Source organism: Eretmochelys imbricata, chromosome 1 (genome assembly GCF_965152235.1).
Source record: "Eretmochelys imbricata isolate rEreImb1 chromosome 1, rEreImb1.hap1, whole genome shotgun sequence".
Taxonomy (NCBI): Eukaryota; Metazoa; Chordata; order Testudines; family Cheloniidae; genus Eretmochelys; species Eretmochelys imbricata.
The window spans coordinates 15,445,292-15,471,558 of NC_135572.1; the positions used below are offsets into that span (position 1 = coordinate 15,445,292).

At 48.9% G+C, this 26,267-nt stretch overlaps 1 protein-coding gene across 1 annotated transcript in view; it reads left to right on the forward strand.

Annotated features, from left to right (window-relative positions):
* Positions 1-26,267, forward strand: part of MOGAT2 (monoacylglycerol O-acyltransferase 2) — a 56,978-nt gene that overhangs the window by 18,774 nt on the left and 11,937 nt on the right. Inside the window, exon 3 of the mRNA XM_077841863.1 lies at positions 25,664-25,868. Coding sequence (XP_077697989.1) covers positions 25,664-25,868 — 205 coding nt within the window. The remainder of the gene's footprint in view (positions 1-25,663; positions 25,869-26,267) is intronic.

Here is a 26,267-nt window from a genome sequence, read left to right on the forward strand (position 1 = left end):
GACCTTGTAATAGTTGTTTAGCCAGCATTTTCAGACCCACAGACCTAAATAAATCTGGCTTTAGATGCCTACCTCTTCAGTTTCACTACACCTTGGGAGGTAGGGAAATAGTCTCCCCATTTTCCATCCATGTGTGTTTAGATTCTTGTCCTGCACCCTCTGTGGTATCTGAGCACTTTTAAGGAAGCTGAAGAACCAGGGACACTAAGTGAAGTTACACAGCCAGTCAGGAGCTGAGATTGGACTTGAACTCAAGAGTTCCCGGCTCCTAGGTCCTGTTCTTAGAGCAATTTACAGACAAGTAGCTGGCTGGAAATTAACTGGCTTGAAGTCGAGACTGTAGCCCCCAGCTGCAGGGCCGGGTGTACATTTTAAATCCTAACTGGCGCTTTGTTTTACTGTTGGCTATACAGCACCCTGAGTGCACATGACACAAGGCGCATGTGCAGAACCCATGAGAGGGCTGGCTTCAAAGTGCTTGCAGTTTCCAGGCATAAGCTGTGCAGTACAAAGCCATAGGCGCTGACTCTGTGGGTGATCCGGGGCTGGAGCACCCATGGGGAAAAATTAGTGGGTGCTCTGCACCCACCGGCAGCTCCCTGCCCCGCCCCAGCTCACCTCCGCCTCCCCCCGAGTGTGCCGCCGAGTCCTGCTTCTCCCTGCTCCCTCCCAGCGCTTGTGCTGCGAAACAGCTGTTTCGCGCAGCAAGCGCTGGGAGGGGGGGGAGGAGGAGGAGGAATGCAGCGCGCTCTGGGAAGGGCAGGGCCGAGACGGGGATTTGGGGAGGGATCCAATAGGGGCAGGGAGGGGGCGGAGTCAGGGCTGGGCCAGGGGCTGGGCCAGGGGAGGGGTGAGCACCCACTGGCGCCAAGGAAAGTTGGCGCCTGTGTACAAAGCAACGTATTATGGAGAGTCAGGGATCCTGCCATGGAGTGAGACCAAACTAGGCTGGAGTCTGAGAATCTTTAGGTCAGGTCACAAGACCTGCCTCTTCAAGAGCTGCTTGGGTGCGGGGGAGAAGCTGACAAAACCCCCAATCAATGCTCTCAAGAACCAAAGCCAGAGCCTCCAGAAGTCCACTACTACAGGCCTCGCCATGCCAGCCTGTTAGCCTGGGAGGCAGATAGATACTACTGCTAAGTACAATAGAGAAGATTGACCCGGTGAGGATCCTACAGGCAGAACACTTCAAACAGGTGGGCTGTCAGGAGCTCAGAGAGGGAGGGCCATGGGGCAAACGTTAACCAGGAAGGCGTTTTCCATAGATTCCAAAGCCAAAAGGGACCAGTGTGATCATCGAATCGGATCTCCTGGCCAAAGGACTTCCCTGAATTAGAATCTACCTTTTAGAAAGACATCCAATATTGAATTTTAAAAAACGTTGCCAGGGACGGAGAATCCGCCACAACCCTTGGCAAGCTGTTCCAGTGGTTAACGACCTTCACTGTTCAAAAACTGCCCCTTATTTCTAGTCGGAGGTTGTCTAGCATCAGCTTCCAGCCACTGGTTCTCGTTATACCATTGTCTGCTAGACTGAAGAGCCCTCTACCGCCAAGTTTTTGTTCCCCCTTTAGGTACTTACAGGCTGATCAAGTCACCCCTTAACCTTCTCTTTGATAAATGAATCACTATAAAGATACGGTTTGCAATCCTTTAATCGTTCTTGTGGCCCGTCTCTGAACCCTCTCCCATTTATCAACATCCTTCTTGAACTGTGGACACCAGAACTGGACACAGGATTCCCAGTGCCCTTATGACCTCCCTAACTTGCGATTCCCCTGGTTATATATCCAAGGATTGCATTGGCCTGTTGGCCACAGAGTCACACTGGGAGCTCATGTTCAGCTGGTTAGATACCTAGCATTTTGTGGTTGTTGTGAATAGGGTGGCACGAAAGGCAGCACAGAGTTGGGAGTGGATGAAGGGGGCGCAGGGAGAGATGGTCAGCAGAGAAGGGACAAAGGGACCAGCAGAGAAGTCTTCAGGGCAGGGATATAGAGAAGGTACAGAAGGGGTGTAGTGGGGCTGCCATCCTTCTAAGGCTTCATGGGGGAAGCGAAACTTGATCTCCAGTGTCTTTGAATGAAAGATACCCTGAGTTATTAAAAGAACTGGGGATACCCTAGGGCAACAATGGTGGAAGTGTGTTCTGCTATACATGAGCCTGTCATACATGGACCTTGGCTACTGGCTTTCAGATACCGCACCTCTCTGACAGCAATGGTGAGCAGCCCTGCTTTGGGTCTACAAGGAATATTTCTCTGCAAGAGCATGTATTTAGTGCACTTCTGAAGTGCCAAGGACACGCACACCACTGCTGCTGCTTCCTGTGAGGGAAGTGAAAGGGAAGTGCAGCGCTGCAAGTAATAAGAATAAATCGGTGCAGAGATTAGGGGTGGGCAGAAGACAACCCAGAGTCTCTGTTTGGCCAGAACTCACTGATGGGTTTTGATTTGGAGCCAGTGGGGGAAAAAGGTGGATGCTTGTGTTACACCTGCTTCATTTGGGACGTCTGCTTTTAAATAATCCGTGCAGTCCTGGAGTTACAAGATGCAGCCTGTGGCCATCCTCATCTTTTAGGCCTCAACTCAGCAAAGCACTTTAGCACAGGGTTTAGAGCACAGTCCATACTTTCCCGAGTCAGTGCATTCTTAAGGAGGTGCAGCCCATGGAGACGACAGATCCCAGCCAGTACCGCTCATTTTCCTCCGAGCAGCCTTAGAATGAGTCTGCAGGCAGCTGATGGCAAATACGTGCAGGTGTTTGGGGTTCGGGGGCCTTGCTATTCCTACAGCAACAGAATACAGCCGGCTATCCTACCAAGCTGCCCCTCGTCCAGACTTGCACGTGAGTGCCAGAGAGGCACTTTATGGGTTTGTAGGCACATTTGTTTTTTTTCAGTGTTTTTAAAATATTCCAGAATGCAGGACACCATCTGGCATTCCAGCATTTTCCAGGGAATGAAGTCCCCCAATTCCCCCCTCCCCCTACTCCACCACCCCTTATTTTAATGGTTGCTTCCTTCCAGATGCCCCACTGTTGCTCGGCTAGGTGCCGGCACTTGTCATTCGTGTACATTAGTTAATTAAGCCAGCCAGCTTTGCAGAGTGTTATTTGCCCATGTGTCAGGGTTGAGTAATATTTTGTAGGCAAGTGAAATCTCATTTGTTTTTTCATTATCATCATCATGACAGCAACAAGGGAGGGGGATGGGTTGCCTGGGCTGCTTCAAAAAAGTGACAATTTTACAAGGCTGTATGAAGCCTTCAGAGCACAATGCGATAGGAAATCTGCAGTTCTTGCTTATCTGTGAAATGGGGATAATGAAGTACAGCGGGACTAACCTGTAGTCATCAGCGAGCCAGAAGTAGATCCAAAAATAAGTTCTTCAAGTCTCAATTTACAGTCCCCTGCTCTAACTACTGGACACTTTCCTGTGAGCTTGTATCATTTTTCCCAACAATTCTTTAACAGACCAACCTCCACTCCTCGTTAAGTCCTATCAACACGACTAAAGTGGTAAGAGAATTACTTATTATTTTCACTTCAGTAATATCTAGGGGCCCTAGCCAGGGATCAGGGCCCCATTGTGCTAGGCCTGGTATAAACAAGAATAAAAAGACAATCTCTGCTTTGGAGAGCAGCCAGTCTCCTTGAGCCCCATTCCAGCAGAGCCGCATCTGGCTCTAAACACTAGACCAGAGAGTTTTTAAGAGTCCCCATTGCAAAGGGCTACTGGATCTCCCCTGCATGCTGCTGGACTACAGCAGCCATACTAATCTTTAAGACATAACATTTTAAGCTTTTCTGAAATTGCTCTCCTGATGCCCATTGTACTTTACATTTCTCCTGGGTGCAGTGATCAAAACTAACAATGCCTTTGAATCTGAGTGCCCAGTGGCACTGTAGACGTTAGGGATCCCTCTGTGATAAGGAAGGAGCAGAGGCTGCAAGAGAGATATTTATGCTGTGGACAAGGAACAGTCACTGCTGCAGAGCTCTGGACTGGGAAGGATTAATATTGTCAACAATAATACTTGAGCACGGCTACATAAATGCTGTTGTTAAAATGCTGTACAGACAGTAGCTGATTGAATCTCACAAGACCCCCATGTAATAGGCAATTATCCATCACCAAGTGGGGAAACTGAGGCACTGAGGAGCTGAGTCACTTTACAGTCACATAAGGAGTCAGTATCAGAGTTTGATTTGGAATGCAAGAATTCCCAGTAAAGGGCCATGAAATATTTGCATCACTTCTGGGCTCAAGGTCCAATGCCTTCCACAAACAGGGACAGAAGGGAGACTTGTGTCACTGAAGTCAGAGGCATACCAAGGGCAAGTCTGGGTCAGCACATTCACAAAGCTACTAGATTTGCAAGTCCCCTTCCTCCCTCCTGGCAAGCCACCCGCCCTCACCAAGGGCCCACTGAAATCAACAAGAGTCTTTCCATTGATTTCAGCAGGCATTTGGTCCGGCCCCCAAGAGCTCCAAGTTCTCTCCCACCATCTAAGAGCAAGTCCCTGGAACAGGGTGGTGTGCCTCTTTACAGGCCAGAGGCCTGAAGTTAGCCAGCCCTTCCTACCACACCCAGGCTGGGGTGTGGTGTTTAATAAATAGAACCAGCTGGGTATGGTGGAACTGCTTCTCTCTAGGGTGACCATCTGTCCCGTTTTTAAAGGGACAGTTCCATTATTTGGGACTTTTTCTTATATTGGCGCCTATTACCCCCAACCCTCTGTCCTGTTTTTTCACAGTTGCTATCTGGTAACCCTACCTATGAAGAACAGCAGGGAGCTGCAGAGAGGGGGATTATCAGGGAGGAACAAGCAGTGTCACTGGCTGCTGGGAGCCAGCAGGCAAGACTAAGTTTTCAGGGAAGAGGCTCCAGGCGGGGAAGGTGTGGGAGACCCCCCCCAGCAGGAAGACAGGGAGCAGGGACTTGAGAACTTTTATTCTGAATGGTTTGTCAGGTTAATAAATCTACCCATGGGGAGGGGTGTTGCTGAAGCTAAGTGAGTGTGTGATGTTTTAAAGGGGCTATGAAGAGGGGAAACCGAGGCAGAGCTTGCAGTGCTACCCCCGGCCATGAGGGGGCACTCAGGAAGTAGCCAGCCTGTTCAGTCTCCAAATCTTCCTTTCCCGCCCCTACCTTTAGATGGCCCTGAGGGGTCCCTGGTCCGGTTGTGGGGGGAGGGATTGGCTGGTGATCCCTGTGGGAGGAAGAGGAAAATATCCTGTGGAGTTCAACAAACAGAAAAGCTTAACTCCTGTTGAATATACAGGTTCATAAATTATAAAGCCAGAAGGGACCACAGGGATCATCTGCTCTGCCCACCTGTCTAACACAGGTCTGAGAACTTCCCTAGGAAAAGCATCCAGAACAGATCTTTTAGAACCACATCCAATCTTGATTTAAAAATTGTCACTGCTAGAGATTCCACACCAGCCCTTGGCCGCCTGTTCCGATGGTCAGTCACATTCACTGCTAAAAACACTGCAGCTTCTTTCTAGTCCGCCCCTGTCCAGCCGCTGGACCGTGTTATGCCTTTCTCTGCTGATGGAAGAATCCTGTATTATCAAATTTCCATTCCCTACACATAGATATGTACAGACTGCTCAAGTCACCCTTTACCCTTCGCTTTGCTGAGCTCATATAGTGAGCTCCTTAAGTCCAAGGCACATTTTCCAACCCTGTCATCATTTTCACGCTCCTTCTCTGAGCCCTCTCCAATTTTGAAACATCCATCATGAACTACAGACACCAGAATGGAGCACGGCATTCCAGTAGCGGGTCTCATCAGTGCCAACACAGAAGTAATATAACCTCCCTATTCCTACATGAGATTCCCTATGTATACCGCCAAGGATCACATTAGCCCTTTTGGCCACAGCATCGCACTGGGAGCTCATGTTCACCTTATCATCTACCATAACCCCTTTCTCTCCCCCCTCTTCCCTCTCCAAATCTTTTTTTCGGAGTTATTGCTTCTAGGAAGGAGGCCACCATCCTGTAAGTATGGTTAGTGTACATACGGCCCAGAGTTTAACAGGGATTACCAATGGAGTTCCACAGAAATTGGATCTCTCAATCCTTACAGACAACAGGACATGCTAACTTGTCTATAAAGTGTTTTTAAGACAGCGCTGTAGCAGCAACTTACCTTTTCTTCACTATAACACAGCTGCTACTTCAGTTTCCCTTTCGAGGCTGGGAAGGTTAGCGCTCCAGCCAAGCCCAACAATTCCTCTTCCAAAATAAGTAAGAATCCAAGCCCAGTGCAGGGGCGCACCACTCCCATTTTAGGAGTGCTTTGACACTGGACTTTGGTCCACAGCCTTTTGGTGGAGAACCACAAGGAGCTCCCATTCACTCCAGGTCTCTCTAGTTTTCTAGAGCAAGACACCACTCATCTTCCAGAGCCCCTTTGACTGTCTACTTAGGCCTCTTCCCAGGCTCCTTGCATAGAGAAATTCAGCAGTCAGTCCCACTCCCTTCAGGTAGGAGATCCCAAAATAAATCTTGTCTCTTCTTTGACTAATGTCTCGCCCCAATTTAAAAGACAGCTCTTATATATCCCTGCCCCCTTTTCCAAGGATGCATCACTGCCCAGACTAAAACTCCCATAGTCCCTCTGAACTACAAGTCCCAGAATGCCTTGGCTCTGAGCTGAATCAGGAACAGGAACAGTGCTTGACCTTGAACCCCTCTTTAAGGGCCAGCTCACTCTGTGACACTATCCTATAGAATCCTACAGCAGAGAAACACGGTTATATTAAATCCTATTACATGGCTTAAAAAAGCCTATTAAGTTCTACAGGATTTTTCTGTAAGGCACTGTGGCACAAGTTACCCATCTCTACATGGAGATAACTACTTCCCACACTAAGGACTTGTAATGATTAAATTAACTAATCTGGAAGATGCCATATAATTCCAAAGCATCATGACTTGCTGTACAGGTCATCAGCTGAATCTGAACCCAAGACCTTCTGCACAGGCCTCTACCACTTGAGCTAAGGGGCTAACTCCATTAGCTGGTAGCAGCAATAGGCTGTTATCCTCTAGTGAGCCAGCAACGAGTAGAGAGTGGGACACACACTGTGCTAAAATGGGTTAGGCTTGCTGCATTTGATTTCTGCCTTACCTGTTGACACACAGTCAGCAAGCATCAGACAGAAGTACCTTTGGCACCTCAGAGACTAACAAATTTATTTGAGCATAAGCTTTCGTGGGCTAAAACCCACTTCATCGGATCCATGCAGTGGAAAATACATTAGGAAGAGAGATATATATACACAGAGAACATGAAACAATGGGTGTTACCATGCACACTAAACCTTAATTGATCACTCTCCTTATAGTGTGCATGGCAACACCCATTGTTTCATGTTCTCTGTGTACATATATCTATCTTCCTACTGTACTTTCCTCTGCATGCATCTGATGAAGTGGGCTGTAGCCCACAAAAGCTTATGCCCAAATAAATTTGTTAGTCTCTAAGGCACCACAAGTACTTCTCATTCTTTTTGCTGATACAGGCTAACACGGCTACAGCTCTGAAACTTGTCACCTAACGACAGGATCCCTGGGGCTTTAATAAAAGCACCACATACCCCAGGAGAGTTGGCAACACTGCATTTACACCAGGGCAAACTGGGTGCAAGCTTCTGTTTCCACAATCATTTGGGGCACTGTTTTCTATCTGTGCCAGCAATGAGGCCTGGATCGTCCCCATGAGATCCGTGTCTGGAACTCCCCACTCACATGTGGATGAGGGACTCAGCCACTTCATGGCATCAGCCCCCCCCCCCAACTCTCACCTTCCAGGGGCCTCTCCTGGATCCAGATTTCCTGCTGGGAGAGGGGGCTGGAGATTGGCTGAAATGGGGCACACTGTGTCCCACCCCAAACAGGAGGGTCGGGTCAGAAATCAGCGGTGTGGAGAGACTGGCTGTCTGGTATGTGGAGTGTACCAGGGGGATGCCAGGGAGGAATTCTAGCAGCAGCAGGGCAGAGTAGGACACACCCCGAGGAAGAATCCTGACCTCCCACAAGGAGATCTCACTTCCCCTCTGCTGGAAGCCTTCCTGATACCTCCCCAATGGTGCCTTCCAGCAGATCAACCCACAGGCGCCTGAAGACAGCCAGCTCCCACACGTCCTTGTATTGCTTCATGAGGACCCCAATGTCAAAGTTCAGGCAGCCCTTGTACCTGCACCAAATCAGGGAGTATGACAAAGGAGCCCTTCCCTCTTCTGCATGCAAGCACAGACTCTGAGCTAGTGCTTACCCCATGGGCCCAATGGGGTTTCCACGTTGTCTGAGCCACCATTTTCCACCTTAAGCCCTGCTCACCTCCAGACGTCACTCCATTGCAGTAGTAACTGCAAGGCCAGAAGGCCACGCATCGCAGTTACATTCTCACAGGTGTAACTGCCCTGGACTGAGGAGATCAGTCACTGATTTACACCAGTGACTGAGAGATCAGAATCAGGACCTGAGAGTCTCCCCCAAGGCAATGCTGCTGTTCTCTAGACCGCCACTGGGTGGTGCTGCAAAGCAACAAAGCCCATGCAATACAGCTCACTCTGCTGAGCAGAGGAAGAGCTGGGAAAACAGTGGACTCCCCTGCTCCACACAACCTTCCTGCTCCACACAACCGTGCTTCAGAACCATGCTTCTCAGTCACACAGACGCTTAGCACTCTGCTGTCAATAGGAAAAACAACAATTAAGGCCTTATGGCTTGAAAGCCCTTTGGAAACATGGATCATGACTCCCGCTTGAAGCAGGGCAGTGTTATTATCCTGATGCAGATAACCAAGGCCTAAAGGCCCGGAGACTCCCCCAGGTCACAGGAAGACTCAGAACTGGAATGAGAGGCTTTTATTATTTATACGATGGGAGCCCCTGACTGGGGCCTCATTTTGCTGGGCAATGGGCATGAAAATATTAAGCGAGAGTCCCCTGCCCCAAAGAGCTCACAGTCTGACAGCAGGCAGGCGAGACAAGCAAAGGGAGGGGAGCGCAGACTCCAAGTGATACAGGCAGGTTTTTGCAGAGCCTGAGGCCAAGGTTATGAGGAGAGACGCGTGGTTTCTCTGTGTAAAAGTTTCACAACGCGTGGAGCATTTGGAAATCAGGCTCCTGTTTAAGGCATCTGAAATCAATCACTAGTCACTGCTGAAAATGTTGGCCTGGGCCCAGGGAGGGGTCTCTTTAGAAACACAAGGTGTTGCGTGTCAAAGAGAAGACAACCTGAACAGCACACAAATATCGAAAGAGAACCGCTGGGCTCTGGGAGCGAAGGCAGCCGGAACCATTCCGCCGGGCAGGGCTTGGAAGGAAAGCGTTCCGGTGCTTCACGGTATTGTAGAGCAGTAACGTTACACAATGGTACAACGGGCTTCTTTACTTGCAACACCTAGTAGGGCCAAGTCAGATCAAGAGAGGGTCTGGGCCTTGACTTCAGGAGAGCTGGCTGCTATTTCCGCACCTGCCATTGACTTGCTGCCTAGCCTTCGCAGGTCTCTCTGTCCCTCCATCGATACGGTGCAGGGAGACTGAGCCTTCCTTTGCTCTGCAAAGAGCTCTGCAATCTCTGGAGGGTCCGCACCATACGGCATAAGGGCTGAGTATTATTGCCGTGCGGTTGGCTAGGTGATGGATACCCAAATAGCTAGCAAGCTTGAGCATTACCAATCTAATTTACTAAAACAAATGGATTTGGTCTTTGCTCCTCAGTCAAGCCCCAGAAAAGCAGCTCAGGCTGCAGTGTTTGTGTACAATCAGTTCATTTAACACAAAAGGATCAGTTGCTCCTGGAGGATTAAACATGGCTTCTAATCCTCCCCTATCCCAGAAGCAAACCTGACATGGCAAATCTTCCGTTTCTGTGGGTAAGAAGGTGAAAAAGAGCTGCCGATTTGCTCTGACCTCTGTTATTTTAGGAAGCTATTTTAAATGTCCCCTACAGCTGAGCTCTGATCTCGGAGCACCATTGCTGCAGGAGAAAGGAGGGGAGGGCTGGTTCGTGCATCCATTTTCTTGGAGTCTGAGTGAAATTAACTCATCATATGCAGCTACTTGCATGCAGGTAACTAACTGGCTGTGCAGTTTTGCCATTGCAAGCTTCAGGCATGTGAACATGGGCTTGTCGCAGATCTATCACTGTCAGAGCTCCCCGCTGCTGGTATCATGCTAGCAGAGTTATCATGGTGTGACTTTTTTAAAAAAACAGGGACAATTCTGTAAGCGAGGGCTGCCAGGCCCCTGTGAACAGGCCAGCAGGCCGGATGCCCATCCTGGTGAGTTTAGGAGAACTTCTAGAGTGGGGAGAGAAGGAAGCAGAGAAAAATAAACCTGAAATTCAGCAGGGTGCACAGAAAACTCTTGCACGGCAACCCAGACCCCTTATGTGCAGTTGCAGCAGTCTGTAGGGGGTGGGGCTGGCAGGTTTTGAATGAGGGAGGTTGCAGCAATGGGCCACTGAGGAACTGGGCGAGGCCCTGATGCGTGTATCATGATCAGGGCCAGGGGAACTGGAGTCAGAGGGCACGCGTTCCCCAGAAGGGCTGTTAGGACCAGGGGAACAGGTCTGGAAGCACCTCAGCCAGATGGACAGACTAGAACAGGGCACAGGGTTTAATAAAGTTGCACTTGTTCAGCTTAACCTGCATTCGGCTTCACTCTTTGCTAATGAACCAGTGGGTTCAATGGGCACTTGCTAACTACCACTGGCCATCCCCCACTCAGTGTTCCTCTCCTGTCCCTTCACACAGTCCCTTCCCTTCCACACACATCCACTTGCATCCCCCATGCACCTGCCCCACTCACGCTGCGGGCCATCTATCAGGAAGCGCTGTTGTCTGGGGGTTTCAGTGAGAGACTAGATGTCAGGAGACCTGGGTTCTATACCCAGCTCTGGCACTGGCTTGCTGGGAAGCCACGTCACTTCACCTCTTGTTCTGCAGCCCCTCTGTAAATGCAGGGGTGATAATGCTTACCTGCCTTGCAAAATTAATGCTTTGAGATCTTATGGGGAAAGGCCCTGTCAAAGTGCAGAAGCCAGAACGTCCCAGGGCTCAGTCAAGCCCGGTGAGATTTAACTTGAGGCCTACCAGCCTGAACCTTGCCCTCATACAGCAATTTCTTGTAAACAAACAAACAAAACCCACCTCCAAATTGACTGTTACCTGGTTTCATCCTGACGCAATTTGACGAGAACCAGTCGTTAAGCCCAGAAAGCAAGGGGAGAAAATGGAAACCCTGTCAGAACCAGAGCAGAACTGATGCAAAGCACAGGAAGCATGGGCTCTTTTGTAATCAGCTACTGTATGAAGAGCAAATTCACCCTTAAATTCTTGTCTTCCGGTTCTGGTATCAGGTACTAGAGTACCACTCTAGTACTCGGGACAGGTAGAAAAGTTTACCTCAGTATATACAGCATCCCTTTCTCTTTCCCGCCGCTTACAAGAGGAAATATCTCAAGTACTGCAAATACTGAGGTTATCTAACGGAATCTACTTATCTAAGGCAACTGGCAAACTTTGAAAGGCCACCACTGTAAGTGGCGTCATGCTGGATTGTCACTGGTGTAACTGTGAGCAAAATCTGGCCCATGTGTCTTCAGATAGCACAGTGTAATGCTGTAAAGCTGCCATTCAGGACTTTCCGGCCTGCATCTTGCTCATTCCATTGGTTATGCAAAAACCATGACTGGGGTTACTTAACAGAACTGTGGTCCTGAGGCACTGCTGGATTTTTCAGGCTCTGACCCATGCACAAACTACTTTGATTGAAAACAAACGCACCCAGGAATTCTTTACGTCAGCGAGGACCCTTCGTCATGAGCTGTATAAAAGGGCGGCATTATTCGTAATTGAGGCAATTTATACAGTTGCCCGTGAAATTAACCATGAACTTTTAAATTTCTAACAGCCTTGGCCAGTCACTTCGTTTTTCATTTATTGGTAGGAGAAGAAAGAAGGGAGTATGGGGTTACACAAAGTCAAGTGGCGCAAAGTCATCTCTCTCTTAGCTCTTTCTGTGTCACTGGCATAGGCCCCAATCTCTCTAGGCCATTTGAAATCTGCCCTAATTTAGGGGCAGTGCATCGCCGTATCACTCCAGAAGGAGACCACAGAACTACAGACAGCTCAGAGTCACCATTCCTCTCCTGCGCAGGGAGGAGGGTGCAGGAAGCCTGATCCTGACTGAATACTCACGTAAACTTAGGGTGACCAAATTTTTATAGGGACAGTCCCGTTTTTTTGGACTTTATCTTATATAGTTGCCTATTACCCCCCACCCCATGTCCCGTTTTTTCACAGTTGCTATCTGGTCACCCTACGTAAACTCATATTTACTGGTAGGAGTTATGTGGCCAGTTTGAAGCCTCTTTGGGAGCCATCCAATCTGGGAGACTACACAAATACTTGAAGCAGTAGTCTGGGAGAATGGATCTTGAATAGCCCACAAACGGAGATGTGTTCATGCAAACCATTCCTTCCTGCCTACACTGGCTCAGATCAGTGCCTTTTCCAGGCCAGGATCCTAGCTCCAACAGCAGCCAGCACAAGCTGCCTCAGAGGAATGTACAACTGTGGAATAAACAGCCCAGAGAGGAACTTCCCTCCTGAACCCCTCAATTAGCCCCCTATATGCACGAATAATGAGCAGAATGTATTGACACTGAAGCCTGTTTGCAGATAATTCACTGACCTCAGCCTATAAACTGCCTATTATTAATAAATGTGTCCACGGCCCCCCTTGCTATAGTACCAAGGTGGCCCCTGCTCTTTTAACATAGTTATCCCCATAGCACCCCTGTGAGGTAGGGCACAGCTATTATCCCCATTGTATAAAGAGGGAAACTAAGGCAGAGTAAGACTAAGTGACTTGCCCAAGATCACCCAGGTAGTCTGTGGTAGAGCAGGGTCTTGAACCCAGGTCTTCTCCCAGTTACAGTCTAGCGCCCTGCCTGCCCAGTCTTTCTAATTCAGCTAGCTCCCCCCGGTTACCATATCACTGACGTGCCTTGCCATTAAAATACCAAACAAAGCTCACTTTGACACAGAGATGATCAAATATTGCTAATGGAACATTTTTCAATCAAAAAGTCCAATTCAAAAAACCTAAAGGTTCCATGGGAACATGTCAATTTCAATAACATTTCGTTTTGAAAAAAAAAAAAATGAAACAGTTCAATGTGGTTGAGACGGTCCATTTCAACCTTATCAGAGCATTTCAGTTTTTCATTTTGAAATTGACTTCTCATTTAGAAATGTGTTTTATTTTATATTTTTATTTCATATTTATATTATTTTATTATACCATTTTATGTTATGCAAATTACAGTATCAGTTACTAAGCTAATTAGCAGTTGGATTACCAAACACAAATTATTATTTTATGTTCATATTATAATTTTAAAATAATTAAACCCTCATTTCAAATTATATAAAAAAAGAAAAATAAAGTAAAAATTTATATAAAATAAAACTATAATGGACAAAAAGAGTCAAAGTCAATATTCAATTCTATGGAAGTGAAATGTTACAGCTGACCTGAAACAAATTTTTTATTCTGAAATTACACGTTTGGGGACATTTTGAATTGTCAACTTTTTGTTCCAATCTCAAACCAAAAATATTTTTTTAGGGTCGGCATTTGCCATGGCACAGAAATTCAGTATTTCAACCAGCTCTGTTTTTTCACTGCAAAATGTAGCTTTTGCTTCCCTGCACATGTCTAATCAGCCTGGTTTCCCATGTTGTGATCATTTGACTGTAATCATCAGTCCAGGACCAAGGCATCTCGGTACTACCAGAATAGAATAGAGAAGTGAAATATCAAGATGAGGCTCATTGTACGGCAACTTCAATCCTGTGCCCGGATTCGAAGGCGTGTGACTTGATGTGTATTGATTTATATGCCCATTTATCATATCGTACTGTATATGGCACACGGTTCTTGCATTTATTTGTTGGCTACTGACTTAAGCTTTATGCACCTGATGGTGCAGCAAGAACGCTGATGCTGATACTGCTAAGTGATTTCTGCTTGTTTTGAAACCACCTTTTATGTAACTTTTCATGCTGTACATAGGTCATATGTTCTCCCCCGCCCACCCCACATTTCCTTCAATAACCTACGAGATAACTCAGGGAGATTGAAATGAGACAAACCAATCTGGAATTCAATCTTGCTTCATTATTGTCTGATACTGCAGCTGCCCCTGCTAGTTCACTCAAATGCCAGGAAGTCCCAATGGCAGTGAAACCTCCAAACCATGATCTTGAAAAGCCCAGCATTGTTCCGACTGGATGGAAGCACATCAGATTTATCTCACCCTGGTCAGCAACTCTGTCCTTCTTTGAGCTTCCTGTGCGTACGGATACATACACCATAGGAGCATAAGTGTCAGATGCAACAACATGGGAGCAGTCTTGGCAAGTCAATGACACATCTGTGAGATATAAGCGAAGGGCTAGCTTGAGCCTTTAAGCTCAGCCCTGAGTAAGGGGCAGTGTGTAATCGCTCAGCCCCAGGAAGCCATTATGACAAGTCACAATTCCTCCCATCTCCCTCTTGCTCAGGTGTGTTGGAAGCAAGTTACTACAGCCTTTGAAAGGGTGCTGCTTGAAATCTTTGAGGCAGGGGTTTTTTGTTTTGTGTTTGTACCATGCCTGGCACAGTGGGGTCCTCCAGGTCCATAACTCAGGCTCTGAGGTGCTACCACAAAACAAATAATAACACTTCTCCATGTTTACCTGGCAAATAACCTGGCCAGTGCATGGGCGGGAGAGAGACACAGCTCCTCCCCTTGCCCACCCACTTGCACATAGGGGTTAATATCCCGAGAGCAAGGCCTGCATTCCACACCAAACTGGACTCCCAGGTAGGCCAAGCAAGGAGGGGTGTCTTCTGCCAGGAAGTCGCTGGGAGGTGCGTGTGCTCAGCACCTGGGAACATCAGGCCAGCTCTGCTTAGGAGCCTCAATGTGGATTTAGGGGACCAGCTCAAGACACACAAGTAGGAACACTTTGGCCTAAGAGATTTATCCCGGATCAATCAGCCTCCGATTGGGGAACAGACTCCTGACTCCTGGTGCCTTGCTCTGATCACAAGACAGGCTGCCCCGGCCTCAGGGGAAGGGGAACTTTGCAGCTCCAGTTGTGTTCTAGAGCTGCACTGGAATTAGGGTTGTGTGGGCCTGAGGGGACTCCACATGGGATCACAAAGCAGCAGAAAGCAGTGGCCCAGGGCGGGAGGAAGGGGATGGGGAGGAGAGAAGGTTTGCTGTTGTCTAGTTGTTTACTGGAGCAGAGCAGGAAGAAGGACTGTGGCCCACAGCCTGGTCCCCATTTGAATAATGGAAACATAACACAAACGCTGCTTGGACTGCATGAAATATTAACAGTCCTCCTTCTCCCTGTGGATGTGCTAGTCAGAGAGAAAACATGGCTTTAGCTTAGGCTCCAGGGCCTTTCTGCCTAGGACTGAAGATTAAAAGGTGTAGTGGTGTAAAGGGCAATGATTGCCTGGCAAACACCAGCTCCTCCATCTCAGGCTCAGGAGAACAAAACAAAGAGCTAATGAGCTTGTATTTGAGAACCACAAAGGGTGAGGCATGTGTGGTGTTTAGATGTTGCTTGTAACTTGCCTGGCTACTACAACAGCGTGGCCACTCCTAAGAGCATTGTAACAAGGCCAGTGCAAGGTTTCTGGGCGTGCACGCACTCAGGAAACCCTTGCTGTGCCTTTTGATAGGGCACAGTGTGTGTATCCCACTGCACTCTGCCGGCTGGTGCGGACAATACCAGGGTCAGTGCTCTTACCTCGCTGGCCTGTGCCCCTGCATGGAGGGGAGGGGGATTCTATCTCAATACTTATGTATCGGCTAAGGAGAAGACAGCAGATTAGCAGAGTGGACAAGCCAATGTGACTTGGGTGAGCTGTATCCTGTCCCTTCCCAGCTTGTGGAAGTGGACCAGGCCTCTGTTACCCAGTGTTGTGTGTCATGTAAAGGATTTTGCATCTTCTGTTTATTAAGAAAACCAGCCCTGAAGAAAGAGACATGGACTTGAACTGGAGGGTTTGGGCTTTATTTTGACTACTGTGACTGATGACTTTCCCCCAGTGGTTCTCAACCTATTTACCACTGTGGACCACATATGCAGCTCCCCATGTGTTATGTGGGACACACAACACTGGGTAATAGAGGTCTGGTCCACTTCACAATATATATACTACCTGTATGGCCCTGAGGGCGTCACATGGGCCATGGCTGTGTGGGCCGCAAGCAGCCCGCAGGCCATGGGTTGAGAACCACTGCTCTACCCACTGGCTTATAGTAGTATTTGGGAAAGAGCAAAAGGGAGTGGATCTAAAATGGAGTAATGTAATAGGATGAAATTTAGCCCAGGAAAGTGTAAGATTAACTCATAATTAACAGCAAGGTCCACTGGGCTGTGGAATAGTCTTCCGAGGAAAGAGGATAAAGCCCAGTAAACAGAGTAATTTAAAATTGCACTGAAAAAAGCACCGGGGAATACTTTTGTAGGGAACAATCTCTCGTTGTCAGGAGATGAACTAGCCTGTCCTTTGACCTTGAATTCCTACAGTTCTGCAAATATAGCTGGCAGCAATGTTAATCTGAGACCCAACACTGCTCAGCTTGGAAAATCTAACACAATCACAGCCGAGGTGGGTTCTTAGGCATCTGGATCTCCTGCCATTGGCTCGGCATCCCTCAGATCTGTTGGATGCAAGAGGAAGGCACATCCACACAGGATTGTTTCTTGTTTACCATTTTCTTTTGCAGGTTGTTGTTTTTCTGGAATGGGAAATACCTTGGGATGCACTGCAGGACAGGAGCTCACTTTATTTAGATTTATCTACATGGATACACCTGCCCCAGATTCTGGGTGCTCTGACAATTATTAAAGGCACAACTCATCCAAAAAGAACAGATCAAGAGCAAATCCCACCCCACTTTAAAAGCAAACAAACAAGCCAGCCAATCAGCAAGAGAAGAGGTCCCCACCTTTCTCCCATCCCAAAGGGCCTATAGAACAAGTCTGTATTGCATAACAATTAGGCCGCACAATGTAAGAGATTAGCTCCCTTCCCAGTATGAGAATATTGTGACCATGACCCAAACTTGACCACTAGTCCGGTAAGAGATTGAACTTTGACAAAGAGGGAAAATGGGAATGTCTAAACGTTAGAAAGAAAACATTCAGGCACCAAGGAGCTAGTTACTGTGTCTAGGAGTTCCCTTAATGAGAGGAAGGCTAGAGTAGAAGGATTGTCCAGTGGTAAGCATAGCACCTGGGAGACCTCAGTTCAAGTCCATGTTCTGTCACAGACATCCTGTGTTACCTCAGGCAAGTCTCTGTGCCTCAATTCCCCATCTGTACAATGGGGATAATGTACTGCCCTACCTCACAGGGGTGTTGTGAAGCTAATTCTGTTAAAGACAGTGAGATGCTTAGATACTGTGGTAATAGGGGTCAAATATGTACCTAAGATATTGAGAAAGCATGGTTGCCCTTACCCGAGCTTGCTATATGCACATCACTATTCAGTCCAGCCTGAAAGGGGCCGAGGTGCTGTGAATGTGAGCAGCCATCTTATTCATTGATCTAGGTGCAAGTTCCAGCTGTGGATACTTGAGCTGCCCATGAAAAAGTTGCTCACACGTCCACTGTGTGCAGAATTGCTTGTTGTTATTACAGCAATGCCCAGACACTGAACCAACGTCAGCACCCCAGTGTGCTAGGTGCTGTACACACACATAGTAAGGAACATCCCTGCCCCCAGTGCTTATAATCTAAATAGGCAAGACAGGAATTTCCCTTTCACCCACAACATATCAATGGAAGTTTGGGAATAGAGGCACTGATGTGACCAAGGTGACACAATTAGTCCATGACAGAGTGAGGAATTGAACACACATCTCCTGAGTCTCAGGCCAGTGACCTAACACCAAAGCACCCTCCCTCCCCAATCTCTATGCCAGTGGCTCTCAACTTATTACACATTGTGGGCCGCATATGCTGCCCACAAAGTGTTACCTGGGCCGTAGGGGCTGGGTGGCAGGGCAGTAGCTGCCCCTGCCCCCCGCCACGCGGGGCCGGCCGGCTATCCGCCCCAGACCCTGAAGCTCACGGGGTCAGCCGGCAGCCCCGACCCCAGACCCTGTGGTGGGGGCTGGCTGTCCCGACCCCAGACCCCTGCCATGCGGCTGCCCCAGGCCCCAGGCCCCTGACCCCATAGGGCAGGCCAGCAGCCCCAACCCCACTGCCCTTGGCAGCAGGGCAACCTGGACACCTCCATGCTGGGCAGCTGGGAACCTGGCAGACCCCAGCACGCGGGCCGGCCTTTAGCACACTGCTGAGCTGGACCACAGCTGTGTACTAATTGGGCCGCATGTGGCCTGCAGGTTGAGAACCGCTGCTCCGTGCTGAAATGCCTGTTTCACTATGCTTGCAAACAACACATGAACAAGGGAACAGCCCATGAAACAATTTTCGTGGGACTGCAGAACTGACCCATGCAGAATGTGGGGTCCTCTTGGCTTCTCCGGTCAGCTGACTCCACGTTACCATCCTTCTGGTGGGTCAGCCAGTTGCCAACATTTGTGTCCTAGCAGCCTTTGCACTCATACCCATTAGCCGCTGCTGAGGCTGCTGGGACATACAAATCTATGTGCAACCATAACAGGGAGGCTGATCTGGAATTCTCTGGGCTGGCAGAGTAGTAGATGGGGCAGAGGGGAGGAAGGTTTACCCAGGCGCTAGTGAATGTGCAGCTGTGGGTCAGGACATGCAATATCAGCTCTGTGGAAGCATGGTCCTTTTGCCACCACAGCGGCCTAAAGTTGGTACTGTGTACACAGGTCAGGGTGTGCTGCTTACTCAGGGCCCTGGACATGCTGAGGCAGCCTGGCCAGGACTGCCCTGGCAGAACCAAGATCTGCACGTCTGCGTTCCCTGGTGGGTCTGCGGAATTATGGAACCAGATCGGGAGAGACTAACGCACTGGGGAGTGGATGCCGATGGGACTCATGATGCTGCCGGGCGAGCTGGTGGGCAGAGAGAGAGGAAAGGAGAAGCCAAGAGTATGGCGGGAAGAAGTGGACCCAGCTTGAGCAGGGATTTTGGCCTACAGTTCCTAACATGTCCACTGCTTTTGGATCAGCCACAAGAGATGCCTGATTTTCAAAGGGTGCTGAGCACCTGCATCTGCCGCTAGCCTCAGCTGGAGTTGTAGGTGCTCAGTGCTTCTGAGCAACATGGCCCTGTGTCCCTCAGATTGGACAACCAGCATGGGAGGCACCCACAATGAGTGGATGCTGGGTTGACAATGTACCCCAAGAAGAGGGGAACTTTGACTGGGCCCTGTTTATAACCCTGAATGACGGAAGGGTAACTTTAGTCTTGCTGCCACTCATGGGACAGCTGAACATGTGAGGGTACATATTTATCTCAGGGAAACATCATCTGTATGGGCCCAATCCACAGCCCACTGAGGATAATGGGAGTCTTTCCACTGACTTCAGTGGCCTTTGGATCTGGCCCAACCTATATTGGGAACAGATGTTCCAGCTGATAGGATTATAAAACACCAGGATTTTCATTCTGGCTCAGCTCCTGCCAGAAGGAACCTGCAAAGAAAACAAATGATACGCCAACAGATAGCGCAATTCTAAATGCGGTGGCTAAACACAGGCATGCTATAAAAGTATAATAAATCACAGGGAAACCTAAAAGGAAAGCATTGCAGGAGAGCAATAAGCAGCCAGCAATAATGAGAACACTGTGCAACCAGTGATAAATTAACTGCACAGGAATCAGGATTCATGGAAATCAGGGATGGAAAAGGACTGTTCGGTTTTATCTAGTCCATGCCTTTGGGGCTGCTGCAGGTTTGTTCCCTCTAGTGTCTATTTGTGTTGTCTTAGGAGGCACAGATGGACTATTCTTGGGGTTCTGATTGCTCTTATTGCAGGGGAGGTGTCAGGGTTCCCTCCCCACTCTGAACTCTGGGGTATAGAAGTGGGGATCCGCATGAAAGACCCCCTGAGCTTATTTCTACCAGTTTAGGATAAAAACTTCCCCAAGGCACAAATCCTTCCTTGTCCTTGGATGGGTTATGCCACCACCACCAAGTGAGTTAGACAAAGATTCAGGAAAAGGACCACTTGGAGTTCCTGCTTCCCTAAAATATCCCCCCAAGCCCCTTCACTCCCCTTCCTGGGGAGGCTTGAGAATAATCTACCAACTAAATAGGTAAACCAGGTGAGCACAGACCAGCCCCTTGGGTTTTTAGGATACTAAAAACCAGTCAGATTCTTAAAAAACAGAACTTTATTATAAAGAAAAAAAAAGTAAAAGAAACGCCTCTGTAAAATCAGGATGGAAGGAAATTTTACAGGGTAATAAGATTTGACACATAGAGGATTCCCCTCTAGGCAAAACTTCAAAGTTACAAAAATGGGATAAACCTCCCTCTTAGCACAGGGAAAATTCACAAACTAAAACAAAAGATACTCTAACACATTTCCTTGCTATTACTTACTATTTCTGTAAGTTTAGATGTATCATTCAGTAGGAGCTAGATTACTTGCTTGGTCTCTCTCTTTGTCTCCGGAGACAACACCCAAGCCCAAAACAAAAACCTTCCCCCACAGATTTGAAAGTATCTTCTCCCCTTATTGGTCCTTTTGGTCACGTGCCAACCAGGTTATCTGAGTTTCTTAACCCTTTACAGGTAAAGGAGGGATTTTATGCTATCCTTAGCTGTAGGTTTATGACAGGAGGGTATCCCAGAATGGAAAAGGTTGAGAACCACTCAACTGTTCCAGTCTAATGCAGCGTTTCTCAAATGTGGCCATCAGGGGCTTTTCTTGCGGACACAGCCTTCTGGGTGGTGACTGGGGGCAGGCGAACCAGTGGCCCTCCCCTGGAGCCACAAACGCCAGAGGAGCAGACAGCTGGTGTGCACCTTCCCTGGGGTGGTGGGGCTCAGGCTTCCAAGTTTAGCCCTGGAGTGGCAGGCTCCAACCATGTGATGGTGGGCTCTGGCCCCCAGCCCCTCATGCATCAGCCCCGGTCCTCGCTGCCTCCTCCAGCCCCTCACCCATCAACCACATCTTTCCTTATTAATCCCTCCAGCCCCCTAATTATATCTTTATTTGCCAGTGTCCTTTTGCTGTGGTGGTACCTAGTACTGAATGTACTGTCCAAGGCATGGTTTCCCCAAGGATGACAGGAGCAGGACTTTCCTTCAGCTGTAACATCTCTATATTATGATTTGTGTATCAATAGCACCTCAAGGCCCCAAGCAGGTCAGGGCCTCTTTGCACACATGCACGCACGCACACACACACAGCCCTTGCTCTGAAGAGTTTACTCTCTAAATAGACAAGAGAGACAAGGTGGGGGGGTTGTCTGCCCATTTTACAGATGGGGAACTGAGGCACAGAGAGGTTAAATGACTTGCCCATGGACACACAGGGAGCCTTTGGCAGAGCTGGGAATCAAACGCAGTCTCCTAAAGCCTAACAGCATCCAAAATTATGATTTCCACTGTCACATCTAGGTTTATTTTTCAGCATTCCTGCTTCCCAGGTGTCTGCTTCCTATTGAATAGTTCTCTTTGAGATTTGCATTCCCCATCCTTGGCTTGTCTAAATTGGATCTCCTTCCAGGAACTGTGCCCTGTGTCTCACTGTCCTTCCTTCCCTTATGGTCTGTGATAAAAATCAGTTCTCCCTGCATGACATTTTCAAAAATGTTCATTTTGTAGCATACAGGTTAATGAGGAGCCCATGCAAACAGAGGCAATAGTGCTTGTAAGAATAGAGTGTTAGTTAAGGGACTGGACTCACCTCAGGAGAGCTGGGTTCAGATCCTAGCTAGGCTATGGACGCTCTGCGTGGCCATGGACAAATTGCTTCCAGCCAACTTTTCAGATATGCTCCCTAACTTAGTGTGCCTCCATTTTTGGGTGCATAATTTGAGACACTTGTTCCTGGTTGTCAAGGAGGTCTGGACCCATGTCTCACCCCTGTGAGCTCGGCCAGTGTTATTAGTGTTGGATGTAGGTTGCAATATTCAGATTGTGAGCAGCTGAAGTCCATTCCAGGAGTGTGTGGCGTTGAGATTTTGATTTGGAGTCATCTCTCATTATTAGAGGGGCAGACCAAGGTCACACAGGACCAGATTTGCAAGTGCTCAGCACCCACAAAGGGTCAGGTTTTTAAGAGCTCAGCATCCGCCTTAGCACCTAGATAAAAGGACAAATTTTCAAAAACTCAGCTCTTATTGTGATGCCTATGGCCATCCCCATGCTGAAGTCTTCTGAAAGTATGTGGTAAAGCTAGGATTACAAACCAGATCTCCCAGTCCTCTATTCTAACTACTAGACCAAACTACCTCCCTTGGCTACAACTTACCTACTCCCCCTTCGGGCCGGTGGAACTGGTCTTCACTTCCTCTCCTAAGCTGTTCTTGAGTGTTGCTGTGGCCCATTAAACAGCTCCTGAGAATCCCTCTGCCCCAGGAGCGATGACATTTCAGTGATGCCCCAAACCCTTAGATCTAGTTTGCCTTCCCGTTTATGAACTATTTGGGGAGGAGGAACAAAACTAGCAAACAAAACTAGGCTGCCTGAGGCTGAGAGACTCATGGAAAGGTCCCTGGCTACGGAGTAAAATCAGCAGTCGGACCCCTTTGCTTGCTCAGCGCCTGGGCCCGGTAGCAAAGGGGCTTTTTGTTCACGACCTCACCTCGTTAGGAGATGGCGCATGACTGGGTACATGTGCATTGTCAATAATGCTCCGGGACAGATGGAAAATTAGCCACAGCATAAAAAATACCTCTTATGACCTACCTGCTGTCGCTGCTGTTTCTGGCTTTCTCCAGGGGAATTAATTAGCTGCCCTGCCATTAGAATAGCTCCACGGAGCGGATTGATGTACTTGGAGGCAGCAGAGTGGATAATGCTTGTGGGGCCTGATTCTCTCTTAGGCAAAGGGCCCTTTAAGCTGCTCTGGAGGTGAAAAGGGCTTTATGCTGAGTGGAAATGGACCCCTGAATGGACCCCTGTGCAGTGAGCTTGCCCAGCTGGTGCAGAGCTGCTGTGCACCAACCCTGCTCCCAGTCTCCCTGAGCTCATTGACAAGGCCTCCACCCTGCCTTGAGTGCCGATTACAGCCTCACTCTGCCTGCTGCGCTGCCAGCAGGGCGTGTGTATGTTCTTGAGGAGTTGCTTTCCCTGGGGGCTTTCCCTGGTAGATTTTATTCCCCTCCTAATAGTGCTGCAGCCAGACACGCACAGACTGCTCTCAACACGCTTCTTCACTCATGAAGCTGGACAGTAAGTAAAGCTAACTGTACAGCCAGTGGCGGTGGGACTGGATGACTCAGGGAACTGGGAGCAGGTCGGCAGGAACTTTTGTTTCCAGGTCACTGAGGGTTTGTCTACACTGCAATTAAAAACCCACGTGGCGGCTGACCCGGGATTGCGGGCACAGACTAAGGGACTGTTTAACTGTGGTGTAGACATTTGGGCTCGTGCTGGAACCCAGGCTCTAGGATCCTGTATATCTACACTGCAGTTAAACTGCCCCTAAACTCCACAAATCCAAGTCAGTTGGCATGGGTCAGCCGCTGTGTCTAATTGCAGTGTAGACAGACCCTTGGTCAAGTCTAACTCAGGCTGGAAGTGTCCACGTTCTCAAATGGGTCAGGCAAGTCAGTCTAGGGTCCCAGGCACAGTCCAGGCACCCTGAACTGCGCTATCGTGTCTCATGTCCTATCAAATGAATCTGCTTCTCCTGCAGTATCCAGATAAAAACATACCCCCACTCACAATTCTCCAGATAAACACAGGTTTCAGAGTAGCAGCCATGTTCCCTGACACACCCTCCTCCTGTAAAGCCTGGGAGAAAAGCAGCCCTTGCAGCACATCCAAATGGCTATGAAATCCAGGCCAGCTCCAGATAGTTGGGGGCTCTAGCAATGATAGGGAGGGTGGGGGAGAATGTCGTTAAAGGGGCAGACCCGCAGTCCCCAAAAGCTGTCCCAGCTGGTAGGGACTGAATATCTGAGTTGGGCTGTAACCAAACTAGTCCAGTGGCTCCTGTCATCTGCTGATGATCACATCAATGAAGTGGGACAGGGATGCCCTTTAAAGGGGCAGATGCCCCTGTCCCTGAAACTGTCCCAGCAGGTGAAAGGACGGGGGGACTCCGGATCTGCCTCCTAAAGTTAGACACTCAAGGGAGCTGTGTGTGACATTTACCCCTAAGCCAGCCCAGCAAAGGGGGAAGCACTTTCCAGAGTCTGCAAAGAATACGATGATAAGCTACGCCTGTGTAACACCAAGGGACCCTGGTTGTTATCAGCTGGGATCAAACCTGGGACCTCTGGAGCTTAATGCATGAGCCACAAGACACGTGACTCTTAGCCAAGCCCGTAGCAGGCTCACCAATCTCTGATGGTGTAGCCACTCCTAGAGGGGGGCAGAGCGCCCCACCAAGGAGACAGGGGTTACCCTTGCACCTGGTCTGCCCCGCTTCTTCCACAGTCACTCCCCCTCGAAAAGCGGCTTGGGCTGGTGCTATAGCACCAGCGGGAGAATTCCTTCCCCTTCTCACCGCAGACGAGGCTCCAGGGAATGTGCTTTTAGCCCAGACGCCGCTGAGCGCCACCTGCTGGTGGCAGTGGCTCTTTTTCAGCCTTCTGCCACCATTTTCCTCCTCCTCAAATGTGAGCGCTCCCCCACCCTCAAAGTCAGGCAGGCTGTGTTGCTAGGAATTCAAATTGCACCCGCAAGCCTTTGTCCTCTCATCGCCTTACCCCAGAGGGCCTTTGCCTTAAAGCAGAGCAGGAGCGTCACACCGCTGGGGTAGGACACGAGGACCCAGCTCCTCAAAGGTATTTAGGTGCCTAGCACCCACTGATTTCAATGGGAGTGAGTGCTGACATACTTCTGAGGCTATAGGCCTATTGTGCACAAATTCCCTTTGAGGATCTGGGCCAAGGAGCCTTCCCTGCATGCTTTGTTTGCACCACGGGAGCTAGGCACAGCTGCAGTCCCTGCTAGTGCTGGGTGAAAAAATGAGTGGGGGGAGGGAGAAACAGTCTCTCAATTTTTAAACTTTCCCACTAGAAAAGGAGGGGGATGTTTAAAAAGAGAGAGAGAGAGACAGGAGAGAGGGTTCCCCCCCCACACACACACACACCGGGCCACATACAGCCAAATGAAATGTTTCCAAAAACTTCAAAAGGTTTTGGCTTGACATTTTTGTCAGAAATTGAAAAATAGTGACCAAAATGAAAACGGTGGGTGGAAATCTCCCATTTTGGTTCAAAGGGCATTTGTCATGAAAAGTTAAAAAAAAAAAATAAACTGGGGGGGACACGATATTTTTGAACATCTTTAGTCTCTGTGAGTGTCGGAGGGTAAGGGCTGCTCACTGGTAGCGCCCCCAAGAGGGAGGGAGACAGCTGCACACACAGAAAAATCATGACTTTTCTCTCAGGCGAATGCCCAGCCATGCTTTGGCGGCAGCTCTAGGATGCATTACAAACTCCCAGCTCCGTCTGTGTTATATCTCCTCATTGGTGATTGTGTCTCCAGCTGGTGAAGACGGCAGAGCTGGATCCAAGTAAGAACTACGTGGTTGGCTTCCATCCTCACGGGGTCCTGGTGGCTGGTGCCTTCCTCAATTTCTGCACCGAGGCAACGGGGTTTTCGCAGCTGTTCCCAGGGATGACCCCTCACATGATGATGCTGACACTCTGGTTCAGAGTCCCCTTCTTCAGGGACATCCTACTGAGTGGAGGTAAGCAGTAGCATGGGGGCAGAGTATGAGTGGCAGTGGTAATCACAGGTAGGACCTCGACCCCCTGGGACCATGCGAAAAGCTGGAGATTTTGGAAGAGTCACACTGGGGAGCCTATTAGTTGTTTGGGTTCATATGTTCTTTGCCATAAGCATGGACGCAGTCAAGGAGTGGAGGGGACCCAGAAGAACAGCTTTGAACAGGTACAATCCGCCCTTTAAATGCTCTGTCCTTCCTTCTCTCCTCTCCCTACTTTCTCAGTTTAAATTTTCATCCTTATTTATTACCTCGGTTGTAGAAGCACTGAGAGGCCTCAGTCAAGATCAGGGCCCCATTGTGTTGGGTGCTGTACAACCACATCATGCAAGACGGTCCCTGCTCTGCGGAGCTTACAGTCTA